Source organism: Rhinopithecus bieti, unplaced genomic scaffold, assembly GCF_001698545.2.
Source record: "Rhinopithecus bieti isolate Rb0 unplaced genomic scaffold, ASM169854v2 scaffold_21703, whole genome shotgun sequence".
NCBI lineage: Eukaryota > Metazoa > Chordata > Mammalia > Primates > Cercopithecidae > Rhinopithecus > Rhinopithecus bieti.
The window spans coordinates 3,954,037-3,976,482 of NW_016812332.1; the positions used below are offsets into that span (position 1 = coordinate 3,954,037).

Here is a 22,446-nt window from a genome sequence, read left to right on the forward strand (position 1 = left end):
CTTAACCATCCATGGTTAAGACTGGGTGCTTTATGGTCTGCAAGACCTGGGTTTCATCCCTGGCTTTACCAACGAAAGCTGGATGACTTGGGCAAATTACTCCTTTAAATTCATTATCTCAATCTTCTTAAAAACCTTCTGAAATAGGGCAATAGGTAGAATTATCATCTCCCTATTTTACTGATGAGGAAAGTGAAGCTCAGAGAGGTTTAAGTCACTTGTTTATGCTATCTCCAAGTGTCTTTGTGTCCATGTTACTACTGTAGTAAGACGCAGAGCAAAAGAACTACTCCTACTTAATGAATATGAGGTTAAAATTCTTACTATTCAACTGACCTCACAGATTGTTCTTAAAACGTATGTTTCAAAAGAAAATTCAAAATTTCCATATTTGAATAAAGAGATATTTTTCTTAAGCTTTTCTCTATTAGGGAATGCCAACTTCAAAATATTCTGTATTCTCTATAAATAATGCCTCTCTAATAAAAGTAATTTCTTGTACTTCACCATTCTGGAGGGAAATGTAGATTATGGAATCCCAAAGGGAAGAGTTTTATTTAAAATAAAATTAATTAAAATTAATTAAAATAGTACCTAAAATTGCCATAGTGAGAAAGAGAAAGATAGTGACTTTTCTCCGCAGAGAAAGTCAAATCTTTGTTATGGCGATTTGATTTTCCAGCTTTAAAAAAAGTTGTAAGTAAAAAAACGATAAAACACATTGAAAACCCAGCATGTTGAACTAAGTCTATATTCTACTTCTCTTTAAACAATAAATATAAGGCCAAAAGAACAGCTGTATCAAGGACACATACACATTTTGAAATATTTTTTAAAATCGTATTTTCGTAATTGTTGATGAACAGTATTCTTTTTCTCTGAGGAATAATATTTTTGTTTGTTTACAATGATTGCTCTAGCCATAATGATCACTAGATAACTTTTACAGCAGTACCTGAGCCTATGAAGTACCCTAAAGTAAGGGGGCATAGCATTACATGGGATATGTGTGTCTGCCCACAGTAAATCACACAGCAAATGAATGCAGTTTTATCACTCATTATTTCTAATGTACTTTGAATACATTTCTAGGCTTCAGGCTTAGATACTCTCTCCACAAGTATCTAAAACAAGTTTTACAAGAGGGCAACATGGAACAAAAAGGAAAAAATCATCCCCAAAATCACAAAAACCAATTTCAGTGAAAGGCAGAAATGGTCTTATAGAGTCAGTGGAGACAGCAACAAAACTGAAAAAGACGATCTGTAGTATCTTCAAAATCATATGGGATGATCTCATTGAAAGGAGAAGCGGTCCCTATAAAACAATAATTAACAAAAAACAACCTAGGAATCAGTGAGAAATGGAGAAATAAAACAACTGTCTACGGACTATCTAATTATAGCTCCCACTCATTGGGTGAATGAACTTACAGGACCCTTTTGAATTTTTTCTCAAATTCATTAAGGTGGATGACACCTTAATTTCTCTTTTAAAAAAATGGATCTTTTACTTATTGATATTTTGCTTACCTTCCTTTATGTTTTTGCCAAAATTTATCAACCGGAGTTAAATCATAAGACTTCTTGTTTTTTCTCTTTGGTCTAGCACCAGCTGGAGAGTTTTCCACTCCTGAAGATTCTTCCAAATTAACCCTGTTTAAATGGAAATCCTAGGAAAAAGTAATCTTATGTTAAATAACTTTTCTAAGTCTCATCAAAATAGAATCTTGTTGCCCTTTCTAATGTTTCCAAAGACAAAACATAGATCTGAAATTTAAAAGACCTCCTCCCAATCTTTTGTTACATACAAATGTAATTTTGTGTATTTTAATGAAAGTATTAGATGTATATGATTAAAATTTCAAACAAGAAACAGAAAAACATGTTAATATGCTGTGTATCCTTCTAGAAAAATATTGATGCATGTAATAGCACATGTATATCCTCTTAATTTTATTTTTTAAAATGGGATTACAGTGTACACATATCTTTTTTCATCTAATAATGCATTTTACAGCTCTTTCTGTATCTGTATACGTACGTCTACTTCACTTTTATCATAACTACACAGTAGTCCAATGTTTGGCTAAATCAACTTATGTAACCAGGCCTCCTGATGCTTGGTCATTTCCAGTAAAACATTATCGTAAATATTTTTAAACTCTTAGAGAGTCAGCATTCTGATGCGTCACTTAACTGATGAATTGCACTTTTAAAAATTACAATAGATGCTATAATAATAAGCGATGCACCTCTTTCACATAAACTTTAAGTCAGGCCAGTAGTTGCTAAACTTTCTTGCCTACGACTAATTTTATTCATGTGAGGCTTTTGTACCCTTTCTGTAAAAAACAAAAAAAAAAAAACCCCAAACCCAACCAAACAAAACCCACAAAAAACCATTAGTTTTTTGTATATAAAAGTAAAATAAAAGTAAGTATCTTTTTTATCTTTCCCCCAACTTCTTGCATTATATCTATGGGTTCCCTCACAAATAGCAGCATTTTATGGTTCAATGCCAACTAAAGAAGAGTGAGAAATAAAACATGGCTATCAACAAGTAAATGATTAAGAAGGAAGATACAGTATGGAGAAATTATCCAGCATGACTGAAATATAATTATCTTAGTTCTAAGGTATCTGTATATATTTTAAATTAATGACTATTCTAGGTCTTAGCAAATTAAATATACTGAATGCAATTCAATCTCCTTTAGATAAAACAAGGTTATCAATACTGACTCTAGATTCTTAACATAAACCTTGCAACTTTCTCAAATAAATGTTTTATAAGTTTATTTCCTTGCCATTTTCTTTTTGACACAAAAAACAGGATTTGAAAAATTACAGATGTCTAATTGTCATAGTGGAGTAACACGTCTATTTTCTTTCTTTCTTTTTTTTTTTTTGAGATGGAGTCTCACTCTGTCGCCAGACTGGAGAGCAGTGGTGTGATCTCGGCTCACTGCAACCTCTGCCTCCTGGTTCAAGTGAGACTCCTGCCTTAGCCTCTCGAGTAGTTGGGACTACAGGCACATGCCACCATGTCTCTCAAATGAAACATAAGTAGAGCAAGGATTAAAACATGCCACCATGCCCAGCTACTTTTTGTATTTTTAGTAGAGACAGGGTTTCACCACGTTGGCCAGGATGGTCTCGATCTCTTGACCTTGGGATCTTCATCCCTTTATTTTGAGCCTATGTGTGTCACTGCACATGAGATGGGTCTCCTGAATACAGCACACTGATGGGTCTTGACTCTTTATCCAGTTTGCCAGTCTGTGTATTTTAATTGGGGTGTTTAGCCCATTTACATTTAAGGTTAATATTGTTATGTGTGAATTTGATCCTGTCATTATGTTAGCTGGCTATTTTGCCTGTTAGTTGATGCAGTTTCTTCCTAGCATCAATGGTCTTTACAATTTGGCATGCTTTAGCAGTGGCTGTTACCAGTGGTTCCTTTCCACGTTTAGTGCTTCCTTCAGGAGCTCTTATAAGGCAGGCCTGGTAAAGACAAAATCTCTCAGCATTTGCTTGTCTGTAAAGGATTTTATTTCTCCTTCACTTACAAAGCTTAGTTTGGCTGGATATGAAATTCTGGGTTGAAAATTCTTTTCTTTAAGAATGTTGAATATTGGCCCCCACTCTCTTCTGGCTTGTAGTTTCTGCCGAGAGATCTGCTGTTAGTCTGATGGGCTTCCCTTTGTGGGTAACCCGACCTTTCTCTCTGGCTGCCCTTAACATTTTTTCCTTCATTTCAAACTTGGTGAATCTGACAATTATGTGTCTTGGGGTTGCTCTTCTCGAGGAGTATCTTTATGGTGTTCTCTGTATTTCCTGAATTTGAATGTTGGCCTGCCTTGCTAGGTTAGGGAAGTTCTCCTGGATAATATCCTGAAGAGTGTTTTCCAACTTGGTTCCATTCTCCCCATCACTTTCAGGTACACCAATCAAACATAGATTTGGTCTTTTCACATAGTCCCACATTTCTTGGAGGCTTTCTTTGTTTCTTTTTACTTTTTTCTCTAAACTTCTCTTCTCGCTTCATTTCATTCATTTGATCTTCAATCACTGATACCCTTTCTTCCACTTGATCGAATGGCTACTGAAGCTTGTGCATGCGTCGCGTAGTTCTCATGCCATGGTTTTCAGCTCCATCAGGTCATTTAAGGTCTTCTCTACACTGTTTATTCTAGTTAGCCATTCGTCTCATNTAATTTGACCTTAAATCACTGATATCCTTTCTTCCACTTGATTGAATCGCCTATTGAAGCTTATGCATGTGTCACGAATTTCTCATGCCATGGTTTTCAGCTCCGTCAGGTCATTTAAAGTCTTCTCTACACTGTTGATTCTAGTTAGCCATTCATCTAACCTTTTTTCAAGGTTTTTAGCTTCCTTGCTATGGGTTCCAACATGCTCCTTTAGCTTGGAGAAGTGTTATTACCGACCTTCTGAAGCCTACTTCTGTCAACTCATCAGAGTCATTCCCCATCCAGCGTTGTTCTGTTGCTGGCAAGGAGCTGCAATCCTTTGGTGGAGAACAGGTGCTCTGGTTTTTAGAATTTTCAGCTTTTCTGCTCTGTTTTCTCCCCACCTTTGTGGTTTTATCTACCTTCAGTCTTTGATGATGGTGACCTACAGATGGAGTTTTGGTGTGGATGTCCTTTTTGTTGATGTTGATGCTATTCCTTTCTGTTCGTTAGTTTTCCTTCTAACAGGTCCCTCAGGTCTAACAGGTCTGTTGGAGTTTGCTGGAGGTCCACTCCAGACCCTGTTTGCCTGGGTATCACCAGCAGAGGCAGAAGAACAGCAAATATTGCAGAACAACAAATATTGCTGCCTGATCATTCCTCTGGAAGCTTTGTCTCAGAGGGGCACCTGGGTGTATGACGTGTCAGTCAGCCCCTACTGGGAGGTGTCTCCAAGTTAGGCTACACAGGGGTCAGGGACCCACTTGAGGAGGCAGTCTGTTCGTTCTCAGAGCTCAAACACTGTGCTAGGAGAACCACTGCTCTCTTCAGAGCTGTCAGGGACGTTTAAGTCTGCAGAAGTTTCTGCTGCCTTTTGTTCAGAAGCATAGCTATCTTTCATTTGCAAGGTACTATTCCTAGCACCTTATATTAAGTCATTTGATCCTTACAATAACATGTAGAAGCAATAATAAAATTCCCATTCAAGAAGAACTGAGGTTGAAAAAGTTAATTGTCCAAAGTTATACATAAATATGTGGCAGAACCAAGATTAAAACTAAGCAGTCCGACTTCAGAGGCAATGCTTTTAAGCATTATGTTTTAATTGTATCACAGCGAGAAGAGAGTGAGTGGAATTAGATTCTATCACTTGAAATTCCCTGTAGCGCAGCACATGGGTAGCCTCAGGTGATAAATAGGCAATTTAAAGACTAGAGAGTTACAATAAATGGTTGGAATGACAAAAGTATAGTATGTTATATTTCACTCTATTATTGTTTTTCCTATAGACCCTCATATTACGATAGGGCAAGAAAGTGACTTTACTTCATCCTCTCAGTTTCTCATCCTCATATCTAAACTTCACTTTGCACAAAAATCATCCATATAGGAAGAAAGTAAAAATAGCACAACTCTGGAAAACTATTTTAAACAATAACAGCTACATCTGGGAAGAAGCCTAGATTTAAAAAACTCTAACAAAATAAAAGATATTGAAAAGAAACATCTTTAAACACTTAAGTTTTATTAACTAGAATTTCTAGTGAAGTACTATTTCCATGGTGATGACACAGCTCATTCAAAATAAAAGTTAACTTGCTAGCGAAATTCCTGCTTTAAAAGTAGGAAAGCATGTTATTACTGAAGTATTGATGGAATACTTAAAACACAAAATAATAAAGGAATAAAAGATGTTAAGAATTCTGAGAAATAATTTAATAGCAAGGATATTTCCATTGTTTGCGTAATAGCAAGGCAAATAAAGGTAATTTCAATCTTTGAAGTTAGGAAATTAAAACATTCTGTGCTGTACTCAATCATGTTAAAGCAACTGAACATTTATACACAAATAAAAGACAACAGAATTAGTTTTAACATGGTAGAGTCTAATCTGTTTCCATTGACAGTCACATTTTGCTAACTTAGAAGATAGGACAAAGGTGCCCCAAATCACTACATATAAATAAATCCCATCAGGAAATGCTAAAAACATTGAGAAGCCTTCGGCAGTCTTGTTTTCCTTTTCCAAGTTAAGAGCACATCAGTAGAGCCAGAGAGAGTTAATGTTAACAAAATAATCTCTGGATAATATAGGCAATACCTATTTATGCCGACTTGTAGTTCACAGGCAAAGCAAAATAAAAACATTTTTTATTTTGGCAAGAATTTAACCAACAATCAAATTAACCAACAAGAGAAATAAAATACAAGGGAGAATCTATTTAAAACTGGGAACACATATAAATACTTCCTGATAACGATGGAATTGAACAGAACTAAGGGATGTGAGGAAGAGGAAAGGAAACTACCCACTGGCTCCACCAACATCTTCCACGGCTTTGGCTTCTATCCTTTCTCCACATTAAAGAAATGTCTCATCAGTCATTCGAAGATGAGCACACCTATATTGTCTCATCCTTGCACACAAACTTAGGGAGGATTCTCATCTCCAAAAAGAAGTATTTTCTTTGGAGAAAATCTTCATCTTAGGAGTTAAATAGTTTCGGGAATAGGGTTGACACCAATGAGAGAAGAAATGATAAAGAAAATGTTTAATGCACACAAATACATTTGTGTGTATTTTCTCTAGAGCAGGCAAATATTCCTCCTGTAAATCACAATTATTTCTTTCATACTTAAGATTTTAATTGTAAAACAAAAGCTATGAGTTTCATCACTTTTTGCCAAAGGCATGCAAAAGACAAAATATGATAATATATTAAATAGAAGACAGAATTCTAAGACAGGAATAAGGATCATTGTCTTCATAAGATAGATCAACAGACTAATATATCAGGGTTTTAATACCTATAATAGTTTCAATTGGATTTAGGGAAAATTAAAGCATATGAGAAAATTTATTTTCAAAGCTCATCCCTAAAACTAATTTCCGTAAGAGAAAATGTTAAAGACTAGGTACCTAAGCAAAAGGGAATTTAAAACTTTTTACTCTTCCTAAAAGCTTCAAAACCAGTTTCTTTTCAACATTTGATACAGTGGTGATAATGCCTCTAATGACAATTTATAGAAGCTCCTAGAGACTGTAATTCCATTTCTTACAGAGAAATAAATTATACACAACTAATTAACAATTTTCTACCCTCAAAGAGCATGGATAACTATGGAACTCAATGAGAAGAGATCAGAAGCTTTACTCTAGAGAACAAGTTACACATCAGATGTTATCTGACATCCATCACTCTACAACAGATACATATATATTAAGATGGGCTTGTAGCTAAAATGATGTAAATATGTATTTATAATGGCACAGCTCTCCTGAGTGGCTGAAGAAACAAAATTCCCAGTCATGGTGATGATATGTGGTTTTAATCCATCTAATAATTTAAATCTAATTATTTTCTGCTTTACAGTCATCCGGTTTCTTTGGTTCACATAAATCAGTCTCTCAAATGAAACATAAGTAGAGCAAGGATTAAAACATGTTTGTTAGGAAGAACCAGGAAGACTCAGCCTTCCACTGATGCTTTCAAATTGTGTGCAAAGTCAACAGTCACTAATGTAATTTTACAATTTCACAATATTACAACTTGTTATTTAAAAAAAGGGGTTCTTTAACCTCAGAGAATTTCACCATGGAAAATGTCTGGAAGCAAAAGTATCCCAGTAGAAATAAACAGCCCTAATAGCCCAGACTGTGGTACCCACTGTTTGTCACTCAAAGTAACCAAAGGCTTTTTGAGAAATGGATGCATCCAGGTCTGAGGCAGAAAATGAACATGATTAGCTTAGGATATTTTTCACACTAGGAAGCAAAGAAACTATCAAAGACTGATGGGGTTATGTCAAGAAGATATCAAGGCCAACATGACAGGCCAAAAATGAGATAATTCAAGCATCAAAATAAATGACTGTAACAGTGTAAAAACATTTCAAATATAAACATCTGTTAGTTCATAAAATGATACTAAAACAAATGACTTCATTGATTGCCTCTGCAAATTACTAGGGTACTCACTAATTCTGAAAATTGACAAATGAAGACAATCAAGCATTTGTCCTAAGTAGGTGATTAAAAAAAAAAAAGTTCTTTATATAAGCATGTTGTCTAAAAAGATGGAGGAGGAATAACAGTATCAGATAATCACCATTTGCCATCAGTAATTAAAACAAAGAGGGAATAATTATCAGTGACATTTAAACCTTTAGGTAAAAGATTTATGGAGAACCCTTAATGGATGGATCATGCTGACTATACCTGAACCTACTGATCAATCTGTTCACTAACATTAGGACAAACAGACATTATGTACCTCTTGATGTAATAACACAGAAACTAAAGAATAAAACAGAAACTAAAGAACACTGCTAGTAAAGTGGCCTTGACAAAGAATTGAATGAGATCTAATCAATTTCTACAATCAATCAGTTTACAGGAAGTATTGAGAATACAAAAGGATATAATCAGCCAAATGCCAAAATGTAGGAAATTCTATAGAAAAAGGACCTAATTCTTTCAATCAAAAAATGGCAATTAAAAAGAAGTGAGGAGGGAGGAACTGAGAGATTTAAGAGATATATCAACTAATGCCATGTATAGATGTATTTCTGGATCCTTATTTGAACAAGCCAACTGTAAAGAAGCATCTTTGAAACAATGAATACAGAGCGGGTATTTTACCAGGAAATTATCATTAATTTTGTCGGGTAAGATTATAACTTTAAAAATAGATACACACTGAAGTATTCATCCTTAGATCATATAATACCAGGGAAGCTCAACAATGTAAATATGAGTTCATTATAGTATTCTCTGTATTTGTGTTATTTGAAATATTCCCTAGTAAAAGTTTTAAAAATTTCATTTATAACAGTACCAAAAAAATGAAGTACAACCCACAACTGTTTTGCTCATCCATACTGGATAAGGAACAATAAATACTATGACCAAGAAAAAAAAATCTTTATTATTTTATGCCACTGAGGTTACAGGGTTAGACTAAGTAGCACAACCTAACCTATCTTAATTCAGAGGCCAAGGTATTCTTTACAGCATCAGCAATATATTTGGGAAGCTTGTTCATTTTTATTAAAGCAGAGCTGTTTACAACCCTAGGACTCATGAGTCGGAACCCTTCCACCCACCAGATACACTGCTGGCAATATGTAAACATTTCTACCAGTCTTCATGTGATAATTTCAGCTCATAAGCAATTCATTCAATCTCTAAAAGTAGTAAAGAATTTGGGCCTTATGATTTAGAATTGTACTGTCTAATACAGCTGCCAGTAGTCACAGGTGGCTACCGAGTACCTTCAATGCGGTTAGTCTGAATTGAGATGTGATGTAAATGTAAAATATATAATTTATAAGACTTAAATATAAAAAGAAAAAACATCTAATATCTTAAATTGATTATATAATTATTAATTGATTATATGATCCTATATTATGCTGAAATGCAAATATTTTGAATATATTTGATTATATAAAATATAGTATTAAATCTTTGTAAAATGTTCCATCATAAATATACACAAATGTTATGCAACTAGAATATAAGGCAAAAAAATAAAAACTATAGCAGCTAAAGTTAGATCAGCAAATAGTACATACTCTTTTCTCCCTTAGATTAAATAAAATTCAGTCCAAGTTCAGACACAGCAACAAATATGGAGATATACTGAAACAGTGCTATTTTTAAAAAGTGAATAAAATCAGGGATATCTTCTGGGCTTTTACATAGCCTACAGACCTTCAGTAGATACTTCCTATCAAGTACAGTAAAATATGTATTTGCTTGGATTAAATGAGTAAAAGTTTACATTACACTTTTGACTTTTAGGCAAATGTTTGAAATTAGGCTACATAGTGCTGACCAAGAGGTTTTGTGTTAATAAAGATTAGAGGATCAATAGAATGTTAACCCTGGACTCAAAGCATCAATCTTGAACTATATCTAGGCATCTGTTACACCGCAATCATACATCTTTAAGGAAATAGGTGTTCCTGAAATGCTTCTCTTATAACCTTAGCTAGGTGCATTAGCTCATGCCTGTAATCCCAGCACTTTGGAAGGCTGAGGCGTGTGGATCACTTGAGGTCAGGCGTTCTAGAGCAGCCTGGTTAACATGGCGAAACCCCATCTCTATTAAACATACAAAAATTAGCCGGGCACGGTTGCACATGCCTGTAGTCCCAGCTACTCAGGAGGCTGAGGCAGGAGAATCACTCGAACCTGGGAGACGAAGGTTGCAGTGAGCCGAGATCGTACCATTGCACTCCAGCTGGGGCGACAGGGTGAGACTCCATCTCAAAAAAATAAATAAATAAATAAAATAAAAAATAAAATGCTTTTCTTACAATCTTTTAAAAAAATACATATTTATTTGGAAACCACTTCTTTTTTTAAAATTCTTGACTGGAAAAAAAGGTAAACTTTAATTAAAGTCCCTATGTATATTAGTGTAACTTCCGATTTAATGTTTCAAATAATAAGAGCCAGTGGCAGAGGGTAAAAGGTTCAAAAAGAGAATCTAAGATTTGAAAAAACAAAGGCCAAGTAAAAAACAGAGATAAAATAATGTCTATCCCTTTGACTGAAGTCAACAGTTCTCCAGCTGAACAATCAAATTCAACTCTCCTGCAACCAAGATATAATAAAAAAGAATCAGGGCTTCTAATTACTAATTTTGCTTCTTATATCCCAATAAAAAGAGATGGGTACTGCAAAGTTGTTTTTTTTGTTGTTGTTTTTTTGTTGTTGGTTTTTTCTTTTACCAGAAGAGTGCATTTCCCGTTTAAAATGAGAAAACTTATCTTTCTGACACAGAGGGAAGCTGTGTGAATTTTCATAGTTGTTTATAAGGTCTAACATATAAACAATTATCAATGGTGCAGATTTTCAGGCAAAGACATTTAATACAAAAAGTAAACTGCAATTTAAGTTAACATTTACTATCTAGTTACTCCATCTTGTGGAGGCAAAGGGTATAATTATTAAGTGTTTTAAAAGCTCTGAGGACCTTCAAAAGTAGCAGGTTTAACAATCAACAAAAATGTGTGTGATTATAATTTATGACATCTCAGTTATAGTTTGTTCACATCCAGAAACTACATTAGGATTAATGAACAGAATTAAGTCACGTTAAGTTGTACAGTTAATTATAACCAACCTCTTCAAAGATTCCCAACTTTTTATGTGAAGATTAAACAAAACAACTCTACCATCTACTTTCACCACCTTTCATTTTAAAAGGATATTTTCACTTCAAATAGCAGGAAATAAAAATTAGTATAAAGGCCAGTATAAAAACACATTTCATAGTCTTTTTTATTCTCATCTCATTCTGAAATTGTGAAAACCTCATCAAGGACCAGTATTATCCTTGTTTGGTTTTAGGGAGTCTCTGCCCTAAGTTATATTTCCCAATTTCCTCTTCTGACAATGGAGACTGAGTCTACTCTTTTCATGTTGCAATTATTTGTACATGTGTCTTATCTCCTGTACTCAAAGCACGCTGTACGTTAAATTCCTCCATCCAGGGGAGTGAAGAGGGAGCCCTGGGACTCTTAAAATTCAGGAATTGGAAAGGATCCCTAGACAACTCAGTGTTTTTAGATTGCCTTAACGCCACCACTGGCAGGTGTGATGAGGTACCCGGGATCTGTAAGCTATGCTCTTATTAAGACGTTCGCCCCCTGCTCCCACCCAACAGTAAGGGCCCCACCAACCAAATATGATTTGAGACTACCAATACTATCTTATTAATGCCCATTAATCCCTGTACAACTCTTTAACCCCCAAGCCCACTGAGACCCCATCTCCTATTCTTACCCTACTCTTGAAATCCTGTCATCACTTGTGGAACCCACACTCAGTCATCAGCAAAATCTCCTATTCTGAACATCCTCTCTAAACTTTCCCCATTCTTTCTTGCTCTAATTGAACTCCAACTGGCTAACCCCTGCAGCTTTCTCAAATGGGAACATGATTTTTTTTTTTTTTTTCCTTTAACCTCTCACAGCTCATACCACTGGATATGAGACTGGAATTAGGTGTCTTCCTTGATACTCCCAGACTCTTTACTTGCCCTCTTTCCTAAAACTACTCCAGCTCTGAAACTCATATCGTCAGCCTACTGTAACCATGGTTCTCAACTGGGCAATTTTGCCTCTTTCGGCTACGTGGGGTATAATTGGCAATGTGTGAAGACGTTTTGGTTGTCACAACTGAGGAAGTTCCACTGGAACCTAGAGAGTCAAGGCCAGGAATGATGCTAAGCATCCTACTATGCACAGGACAGCTCCCCCTGCCCCCCAACAAAGAATGATCAGGTTCAAAATGTCAATAATGCCAAGGTTGAGAAATCCTGGTCTACAGTGCTCACTAATGCCACCTGCAGGACGCTCTTATCTCCTGCATCATTAACTTGGCTCTTTGGATCATTCCCATTAGTATACAAACATATTGTAATTTCCCTCATTTAAAAATATTTTCCATCCGGGCGCAGTGGCTCATGCTTGTAATCTCAGCATTTTGGGAGGCTGAGGACCGGACTTTCTTCCTGAACTCCAGACTCATGTACCTACCTACTCAACATTCACATTTTGATATCTTAATGGGCATCTCACTTTTTTTTGAGACGGGGTCTTTACTCTATCACCCAGGCTGGAGCACAGTGGTGTGATCACAGTTCACTGTAGTAGCCTCAACCTACTAGGGATCAACTGATCCTCCCACCTCAGTCTCTTGAGTAGGTGTGCCACAACTTACCAATTTTTATTTTTTGTAAAGATAGTGCTTCCTTATGTTGCCAGGCTGGTCTTGAACTCCTGGACCCAAGTGATCCTCCTGCCTTGGCCTCCCAAAGTGTTGAGAGTATGGGTATGAGCCACTATGCCTGGCTGGCATCTCACATTTAACATATCCAAAACTAAACATCTGATCTTCCCTGGGGAAACTGCCTTTTTCATCCCACTAAACAACAATGTCCTGCCATTTGCAAAGGCTAAAACCTTGGAGTCATCTTTGAGTTCTCTCTCTCTCTACATCTAACTCCCACATCTAACTCATCAGCAAATCCTATACTTTACAGTCAGTATCAAAATCACAGCACTTTCCATTTCTGTCATGGTATAAGCCGCTATCATCTCAGCTAAGATAACTGCAACAGCCTCCTAACTGATCTCCTTGCTCTTCCTGTTCCCCCAAGGAGTCCATTTTCAATATAACAGCTAGGGTGACAGCCTTAAAATGTATACCAGAATCCTATGTGGTTCCCCATTTCCATCAAATTAAAATCAATGTCCTTTCAACGGCCTTTACAATAATGATACAATTACATACTATACATAATACATAACCCCTAGAGTTCTGTATTATATTGCTTCCTGGGTCCTATTCAACCTTTTCTCCTTCTCTTCTTCCCCTGCCTCACTTCATTGTAGCCATCTGGCTGCCTTGCCATTTTCCAAACATATCAGGCATCCTTCTGCTTATGTTCTTTTCCCACATAGCTATAAAATTCACTACCTTACCTCCTTTAGATCTTTACTCAAATGTCACTTTATCAGTGAGGTCTTCCCTGTTTTAAAATTTCACTCCTGTTCACCATTATTTACTTTACTGTCCTTCAGGGTATCTTCCACCTTCTGAAATGCTGCAAGTTTATTTTATTTATTGCCTGTTTCCCCTACTAGAATGTAAGCTCTAGAAAGACAGGAAAGCTATTGTTTTTGTTACTACTGAAGCCGGGGTTTAGAAAGTGTGTTAAAGAGTAGGCACTCAAATATTGGTAGAATTGAATTCCTCCTCTCCCACCTCTTACTTGACCTCCTAAAGCCAGCTTCCATGTTCTACTACTTAGGGTTTAATTCAAGAGTCCCTTTGATTCTTCTTGCCCTCTCTACTGAACTAAAGCTGACTGCTATTTCTTTGACACTCATCCTAGAGTCATGGCATAGGAGAACTGCCAATTTCCATCAGTAACCCTAAATCTGATTTATTTAAATAAACACTTTTGAGCCAATATCCAGGTTTTAAAGAAATAAACCAAATCATCTATTGCATGTCTTTCATTTCCTTTTTCTTTTTTAAGACTAGGTCTTGCTCTGTCACACAGGCAGGAGGGCAGTGGCACAATCTTGGCTCATTCCAACCTCCACCTCCTGGGTTCAAGCAATTCTCAAGCCTCAGCCACCCAAATAGTTGGGATTACAGGCATGTGCCACCACACTTGGCTAATTTTTGTATTTTCAATAGAGACAGGGTTTCGCCACGTTGGCCAGGCTGGTCTTTCGCTCCTGGTCTCATGTGATCCACCTGCCTTGGCCTCCCAAAGTGCTGGGATTATAGGCGTGAGCCACTACACTCAGTCCTTCATTTCCTGTTTATATGACATTTTGGGCAATCTTTACGATCGTAATATGATTATATAGTATAATCCCTAGAGTCCTGAGCTAGGAGTTAGTAAACTACAGTGTTAGTTTTAACAAAGCCAATGATTTGAGTTCATATTCTTTAACATCTATCTATCAAATAGAGACTATTCTGGCCCTATTACATAGGGTCTCATAGAGAAATTATTCGTGTAGCTATTTTCTTTCCATTGCCTTTGAAGATTGAAGCTGTGTTTTATTCACCTGTGTATGTCACATGCTAAACACAACATTTACCAGCTAAATTTACATATGCATAAATACAAATTTTTGCTATAAACATAAAATCAGATATGTGGAATTACTTCAGAAAACATATAGTATAACATAAAAAATTCTTTTTTTTTTTTTTTTTTTTTTTTTTTTACATAAAATGAGGTTTAACTGATTGCCACAGAAAAGGGAGAAATTGTAGCTTTTCTCCTAAGGGAGAACACATTTATTTACTTATTCAGTTTGAAAATTAAAATAAAACATGATAGTCAATTTTCTTCAATTGTTTTCTTTTCCTTCTTTTCCATGGCCAACAAAACCACTACTTTACCCTACAAAGATCATAAATTTGAAACTTTTAAACTTCAATGGTTCACTATTTTCCAGCATCCATGCCCAGTAATACCAAATCCCATCACTTGTTTTGTTCATAGGTTTCAGTTTCATCCTTCTCATTTTTGTTTCTGTAGCCATGATGTTAATTTTAAATTAAGGGGAATACTGCATGTTACTATATTTCAGTAATAAGTGCTGCATTTAGTCTCTTACCAGTACATCATGCACCAATGCTTGATATGTCCAAGTATGATGTAAGGGAGTTGCCAAATCTATGTTTCTGTCAACAAGGACTAATAAGGGCCTTTGGAAGCTGTAAATATATATTAAAAAAAAAATTACATAACTCTTGATACCAGTGTATACATTTAAAATATTCTACTACTTTCCAGTATATGCCATTTTGATATGAATAATAGTATGCTAATATTGACAAGTCATAATACTTTGTTTTTTAGTATATGTGCTGCTGAAGCAAGCACCACAATACTTTGCTTTTTGTTGAGACAGGGTCTTGCTCTGTCACCTAGGCTGGAGTGCAGTGGCGCAATCATAGCTAATTGCAGCCTTGAACTCCTGGGCTCAAGCAATCCTCCTGCCTCAGCTTCTGGAGTAGCTGGGACTATAGGCGTGCACCACCACACACCTGGCTAATTTTTAAACATTTTTATAGAGATGGGGGAGGCTGGCTTTTAAAAAACAAATTTAACATTGTCACACAATTGCAGTAATGCTTTGGACTACTTAGAGCTTGTGTATGATGCCAGATTATAAATTTTACTTAGGAAACTTTATTTTTTTTTTGAGACTGTCACCCAGGTTGAACTGTAGTGGCACAATCACAGGTCACTGCAGCCTTGACCTTCCAGGCTCAAGTAATCCTCCCACCTCAGCCTCCCAATTAGTTGAGACTCCAGGTGTGCACCACCACTCTTGGCTAATTAAAAATTTTTTTTTTTAAGAGACGGGGGCATCTTAACCGCATTGACCAGGTTGGTCTTGAACTCCTAGGCTCAAGTGATCCTCCCACCTTGGCCTCCCAAAGTACTAGGATTACAGGCGTGAGTTATCATGCCCTGCCAGGAAACTTTAAGGAAAAAAATCTATGTAAATATTTCTATAGAATAAATTGTGTAGTTAGCAAAACAATAAGCTGCTTCTATTCAGATGTTTTGACATTTTGTAAAAAAGGCAATAAGGAATAGCTATTGTCAGCTTCAGGGAAAACAAAGGGAGTAGGAGCTTATAAATTTACACAAATGTTTGACAGTTTCATAAATTATAATTATTTCCCTATAAACACAAACTCAAAAAAGCAGACCCTGGAGTAGAGCCTCAAAAAACTCTGTATCACTATAATATACAAAACGAAGACATAATGCCATAATGGTACCTAATTATATTATTATCCCCTTAACGGAGAAGGCATATGACACCTCGTGTACTGTTACTCCATTATTACAATTTAGATGTGAAATAAACTACCACCAAAAGCAAACTGAGGCACAGTCATTTGGTTACCATGTGTCTACATTAGCTTTAGAGATCTGCTTCAGAGGCACTATCATATCAGGAGTGCACACCACTTTTCAAAAGGCATCACTATCTGTTTACACATTTCCTTTTGCCATAGACTGCTTATTATTTTAGTGACTCATTACACTCTTCTGGATATGGGACAGTGGACTTTCCTAACTGCATTGACTCTGGGATAAAAAGTCAGAGTGGCACCCTCGCAATCTACTATGATTTATTACACCAGAGCTAGACGGAAGGTAAGGGAGGACGGCCTACTGCAGGGTTTCTTAACCCTAGCACTACTGACATTTGGGGCTGGATAATTTCTTGTTATAGGGGGTTGTGGTGTGCATTATAGGATGTTTAGCAGCATCCTACAATGTATACTACAAGATTCTAGTAACACCTACCAGTTATGACAACCAAACATGTCTCCAGACATTACCAAATGGCTATGGGCGGTCAAAAACTGCTCTTAGTTGAAAATCACCAGCCTACGGTTGGATTCAAATGTATTTAACAATAGTCCAGCAAGGTTGTGACCACTAATGAAAATGATTAAGAAATACATCCAACAAGTTGAGAAACAAGACGCCCATATTATGATAATGTGAATAAATTTAAAAAAATTATCCAAATAAAACAGTGCCTTTATATTGGTTTCTAAGGCCTATACCAGAGAGCTATAAAAAGAGAACTATTAAGTAAGGTATGACACAGTGGTAGGTTCTGTTAAAAAAAAAAAAATCAGATGAGAAATTGATTTTTTTCTTCTACCTAATGAGAAACATTTTGAAGAATATTTAAAACCAGCAATGAAATCACAGAACCATTTAAAATAACATGGAAACTGAGACAGTGTTAGTGTGAACTCCGTATTACACAAGTAGTTTATAAAGCTGCAGGAGACACCAGACTGACTTGAAATGAAGTCTACAGAAGGTTATTATGAAATTATTATTTCTAGTGGGCAGTTATTTCTCTCGGCATCTATTTATTCTCACAGGCTTTATTTATTAATTCATCTAAACTGGGGTTAAGAATTAATTTTCCAGAATATAATCTCTTTTTTAAATAATTCTCAGCCATTTGAGTGTGTTTCTTTACTTCTTTACTCCATTACTATTAACAATCAAAAGTTAAACATACTATAACGTATAGGGTTTTTTAGTATTTCTATTGAATAATAAGCAGCCAAAAACATTGGCATTACTTACTCATGCTAGAAATGCTAACAATGATAAAAAGTTTTGCAAGTTTAGACTATTAGTATTTAAGTATAAAATGGAAATTAGATTAATAAAGGTAGAAACAGATATAAGTATCACAAGTTTTCACTCTGTGAAAATTACCAAGCAGTTTAATAATTGAAAGAAAACGGCTTCTGACCTTCAGTCTTATACACAGAAAAATTTCTTATAGGTGATAAAAGAACAGTAACAAAAAAACTCTACAAATATTTTTAAGTCTTATAAGTGTATTTAATAACAGTAATACCTGAATTGGCCAGCTCCAAGTGTATCACCTGTAAAAAGACTATTTCTTGCATCTCTTAGATTTTCTCGAAGTTTCTTGTCTAGTTTCTGAAAAATAAAATTGTAGATTAACTCAACAGTTTCATGTAACTTTATGGAGGTTAATTCATAATGTGTTTTTAGTTTCATTACCAAGAAACTTAGAATTTTAAAATCTAAATATTTTAGCTCCTTCTTACCACTTCAATATCATCGTAACTTGGACTTACAAAGATCAGTGCCTTTTCTACTGTGAGTCAGGCTTGATTTCACTAATAAGAACTTTCCATTGACTAATTTTACTTTGGCTATGGGAAATGCTTTGCAGTAACAACCCACACTCTTTTCCCAAGCATGACTGTTTTATCAAGGAAAGTGTCTATATGGAGAAAATGTTGACTTGGGTGGGTAGGAGTGAACAAAGTAGTGGTGGGTACAAGAAGCCTCAGAAGAGAAATGGAACGTATGGAAGAAGGCAGTCTTCCACCAGTCAGTAATTCACTTGAGCTAATAAAGTTCCAAAATACTTCCCTCTTTTTCAGTAATTCTATAATTTCTCTGATCCCTTACTCATTTCTTAATCTTTAAAGCAAATTTATGAACATTTACTTTATACTTAATATTTTACTTCAATATAGTGGGATAGCAAAAGCACTTCACCATTTTAAAATGGTTATGATTAGTAATAAATATTTGCTAAATGAAGTTAAATATTAAATAATCTGGGGATCAAATAAGTGTAAAACACTGCTTGGTTAAATGAGGAATATACATTTTAGTTTTACAAAAGAAATAGGACTGGAATAGCACACTGGAGTAAATAATTTTACTTTCTCACGTGGAAGTAAACAATTACTTTTATCTTTGGTGGAATCTCAATGTAATAAGATAAAATATTTGCTATTGGTACTTACAACCAAGCAATCATATATTTAAATATTAACAAAACACTTGTGTTACTTGTGGAAAAAGAATTCACACAATGTTATTTATCTCCATGTGATATTTGCATGAACTTACCACTGCTACCATTTCCGCTGCTGTTCCTCTTGAACATCTGATTATAGGAACAGCACCTATTTTAACAACAAATGTTAGAAATGATCTTGGCTCTTAATTAAAATAGAAACTTATAAAATATGTCAGCATCAAAAATAACAGATGTGATAGATACATACAGTTTCACGTTATATACATGATTTTATGTATTTATTTTTCCACTTTTTTTAAATTTAAAAAAATTAAAAAATATATTTAGGGTGTACAAGTACAGGTTTCTTACATGCATATATTGCAAAGTGGTGAAGTCTGGGCTTTTAGTGCACCCATCATCCGAATAATGAACACTATACTCAAAAGGTAATTTTTCAACCCTCCCTCCAACAAGCACACATAAAAGGATTTATAATTTCCCCCACAAGCTCACATAAAAGATTTATAGTTTCAAGGGTAAAAGCAAGTTTCAGAAATGAACCTTCCTATTAATAAAGAAAACAACAGGGAGTCAGAAGAAAACTACATGGAGCTGACCCATCAGTGTGACTGCACTTTTTCCAATGGATTGACTAAATCAGTATTTTCACCTCCCATGGGCAGTTTCGTTTCTTTTCTTCTTTCTTTCTTTCTTTTTTTTTTTTGACACGGGGTGTCACTCTGTCAGCCAGGCTAGGAGGCTGGAGTGTGGTGGTGCAATCACGGCTAGCCTTGACCTGCTGGGCTCAAATCATCCTCCCCCTCAGCCTCCTGAGTAGTTGGGACTGCAGGCACAGGCCACCAAGCCTGGCTACTTTGGCAAAACTCTATCTCTACAAAAATTGCAAAAAATCTGCTGGGCATGGTGGTATGTGCCTGTGGTCCCAGCAACTGGAAAGGTTGAGGTGGGAGAATCACCTGAGCCTGGAAAATCTGAGGCTGCAGTGAGTCATGATCACACCACTGCACTCCAGCCTGGGCATCAGAGTGAGACTCTATGTCAGAATTTTTTTTCTCTATGCTGTCCAGGCTGGTCTGAGTTTAAGTGATCCTGCTACCTCAACCACCTAAAATGCTGGAATAACAGGTGTGAGCCTCTGCACCTGGCCTAGGCAGTTTCAATACATAAGCTTACTCTACTCACAGAACTCACATTAATTTGACTTAAAAGAAAAGAATGAAAAGAGCTTAGCTAATTTAGCAATTTGGGGATTGCTAGTTTTTGTTTATTTTACGAATTGACAATAAAATACTGTAGTTTTTTATAAATGCCAATTTAAACAATAGAAAACACATTATTCATATAGGTTGAAATCCTAAATAAAAAGTTCAATTGCACTGAAAGTCTCATAAGACAAACTGAGAACACTGTAATATTTATATGCTGAAACTGTCCATTTTAGATTCTGTAGGAAATATCAGTCAATTGCAAAAGTAAAAACACAAAATAGCAAATTTTTTAAAACTGTGTTTTCTTTTGACAGCAAAAGTTATAAATGTTTGTAATAAAAAATTTAAATAACATTAGAAATGTATAAACTTAACCCTCTTGATTCCAGCCCTCACAAATAATCCCCATTAGAGTTAGAAATGGATGCCTCCATGTTGTTTTCTACATATAGTCTAATAAGTGCATGTATATACGTAAAAAAACAAAAACAAGATAGTATATATACTGTTCTAAAACTTGTTTTTCCCCATGTAACAATTTAGTGTTGACATCCTTCTATGTCAGATTGGCAATAATTTCAATTTCTCCTTTGAAAAATAAATCACTGGCTAGGCATGGTGGCATATGCCTGTAATCCCAGAACTTTGGGAGGCTGAGGCGGGCAGATCACCTGAGGTCAGGAGTTCGAGACCAGCCTGGCCAACATGGTGAAACCCCGTCTCTGCTAAAAATACAAAAATTATCCAGGCGTGGTAGAGCATGCCTATAATCCCAGCTACTCGGGAGGCTGAGGCAGGAGAATCGCTTGAACCCAGGGGGTGGAGGTTGCAGTGCAACCTTCCTAGCATTTGGCAAAATTCTACAGACTCTGTAAGGTGACAAAATAGAAATAAAATTATGTCTGTTTAACACTAAAAGTTGTACACATATGCTTTCTTTATATAAACAACAACAACAACAAGAACCCATGTGAGGGCAATGAAAGCAGTTCAAAGCAGGCAGAAACTGGAGGGGTTAACTCTTGAAAGAAGAGAATCACGTAAGATAATATATATTTTTAACCAGCTTTTCTCCTGAGGGTACTTGACACATTACATGGCACACAGGAGAAAGAACTCAAGCAGAAAACAGGAAAATTACTGAGCTGAAGAATCAAAGACTGGAGCTCAGAGCTGGAAATTAAGGGAAAAAAAATCCCTGAGAGGAGGGAGTCATACAATTTGCATATAAATTCTCTACATGTCTAAACATTGTCTAAATCTTAAGACTATACATGGTAGCTCTTTTTTTTTTTTTGTGACATAGAGATTTTATTAATCTAGTGTGAGGATCATTTTAACAAAAGGTTTCAAGTGTCTAAAAAATTAAAATGGCAATTAGGCTTTTAAACTGATCCATTAGTGATAGTAAAGCACAAAGTCATATATTAGATACTAAACACAAGTAATTTTAGACAATCTACATCAGTGCTTTACATTTTGAATCAAGAAAATCAGAAGTTGTTTCTTTGAAAGGATAAACAAGATAGGTAGACCACTAGTTAGGTCAACAAAGAAAAAAGAGACAATCCAAATAAACACAATGAGAAATGACAAGGGCAACATTATCACCAACCCCACAGAAATATAAAAAACCCTCAGAGACTATTACAAACACCTCTATGAACGCAAACTAGAAAACCTAACAGAAATGTATAAATTTCTGGAAACATACAACCTGCCAAGATTTAACAAGGAAGAAACTGAAGTTCTGGAATAACAAATTCCAAAACTGAATCAGTAAGAAAAAACCTACGAACCAGAAAAAGCCCTAGACCAGATGGATTCACAGTCAAATTCTAACAGACATACAAAGAAGAGCTGGTACCAATACTACTGATATTATTCCAAAAAATTGAGGAGGAGGGACTCTTCCCTAACTCATTCAATGAGGCCCGTATCATTCTCATACCAAAACCTAGCAGAGACTAAACAAAAAAATAAAACTTCAGTCTGATACCCCTGATGAATACAGGTGCAACAACCTTCAACAGAATATTAGTAAACTGAATCCAAAAAAAATGAATCCACCACGATCAAGTAGGCTTTATTCCCAGGATGCAAGGTTGATTCAATACATGCAAATCA

At 35.7% G+C, this 22,446-nt stretch overlaps 1 protein-coding gene across 4 annotated transcripts in view; it reads right to left on the reverse strand.

The window, feature by feature from the left end:
* The window catches only part of SCFD1 (sec1 family domain containing 1), a 107,906-nt gene that overhangs the window by 59,483 nt on the left and 25,977 nt on the right, over positions 1–22,446 (reverse strand). For all 4 annotated transcript variants that reach the window (XM_017895886.1, XM_017895887.1, XM_017895888.1 and 1 more), the window contains 4 exons: positions 19,198–19,253; positions 18,161–18,246; positions 15,359–15,458; positions 1,533–1,672 (listed from right to left, as the gene is read on the reverse strand). In XM_017895886.1, coding sequence (XP_017751375.1) covers positions 1,533–1,672; positions 15,359–15,458; positions 18,161–18,246; positions 19,198–19,253 — 382 coding nt within the window. The remainder of the gene's footprint in view (positions 1–1,532; positions 1,673–15,358; positions 15,459–18,160; positions 18,247–19,197; positions 19,254–22,446) is intronic.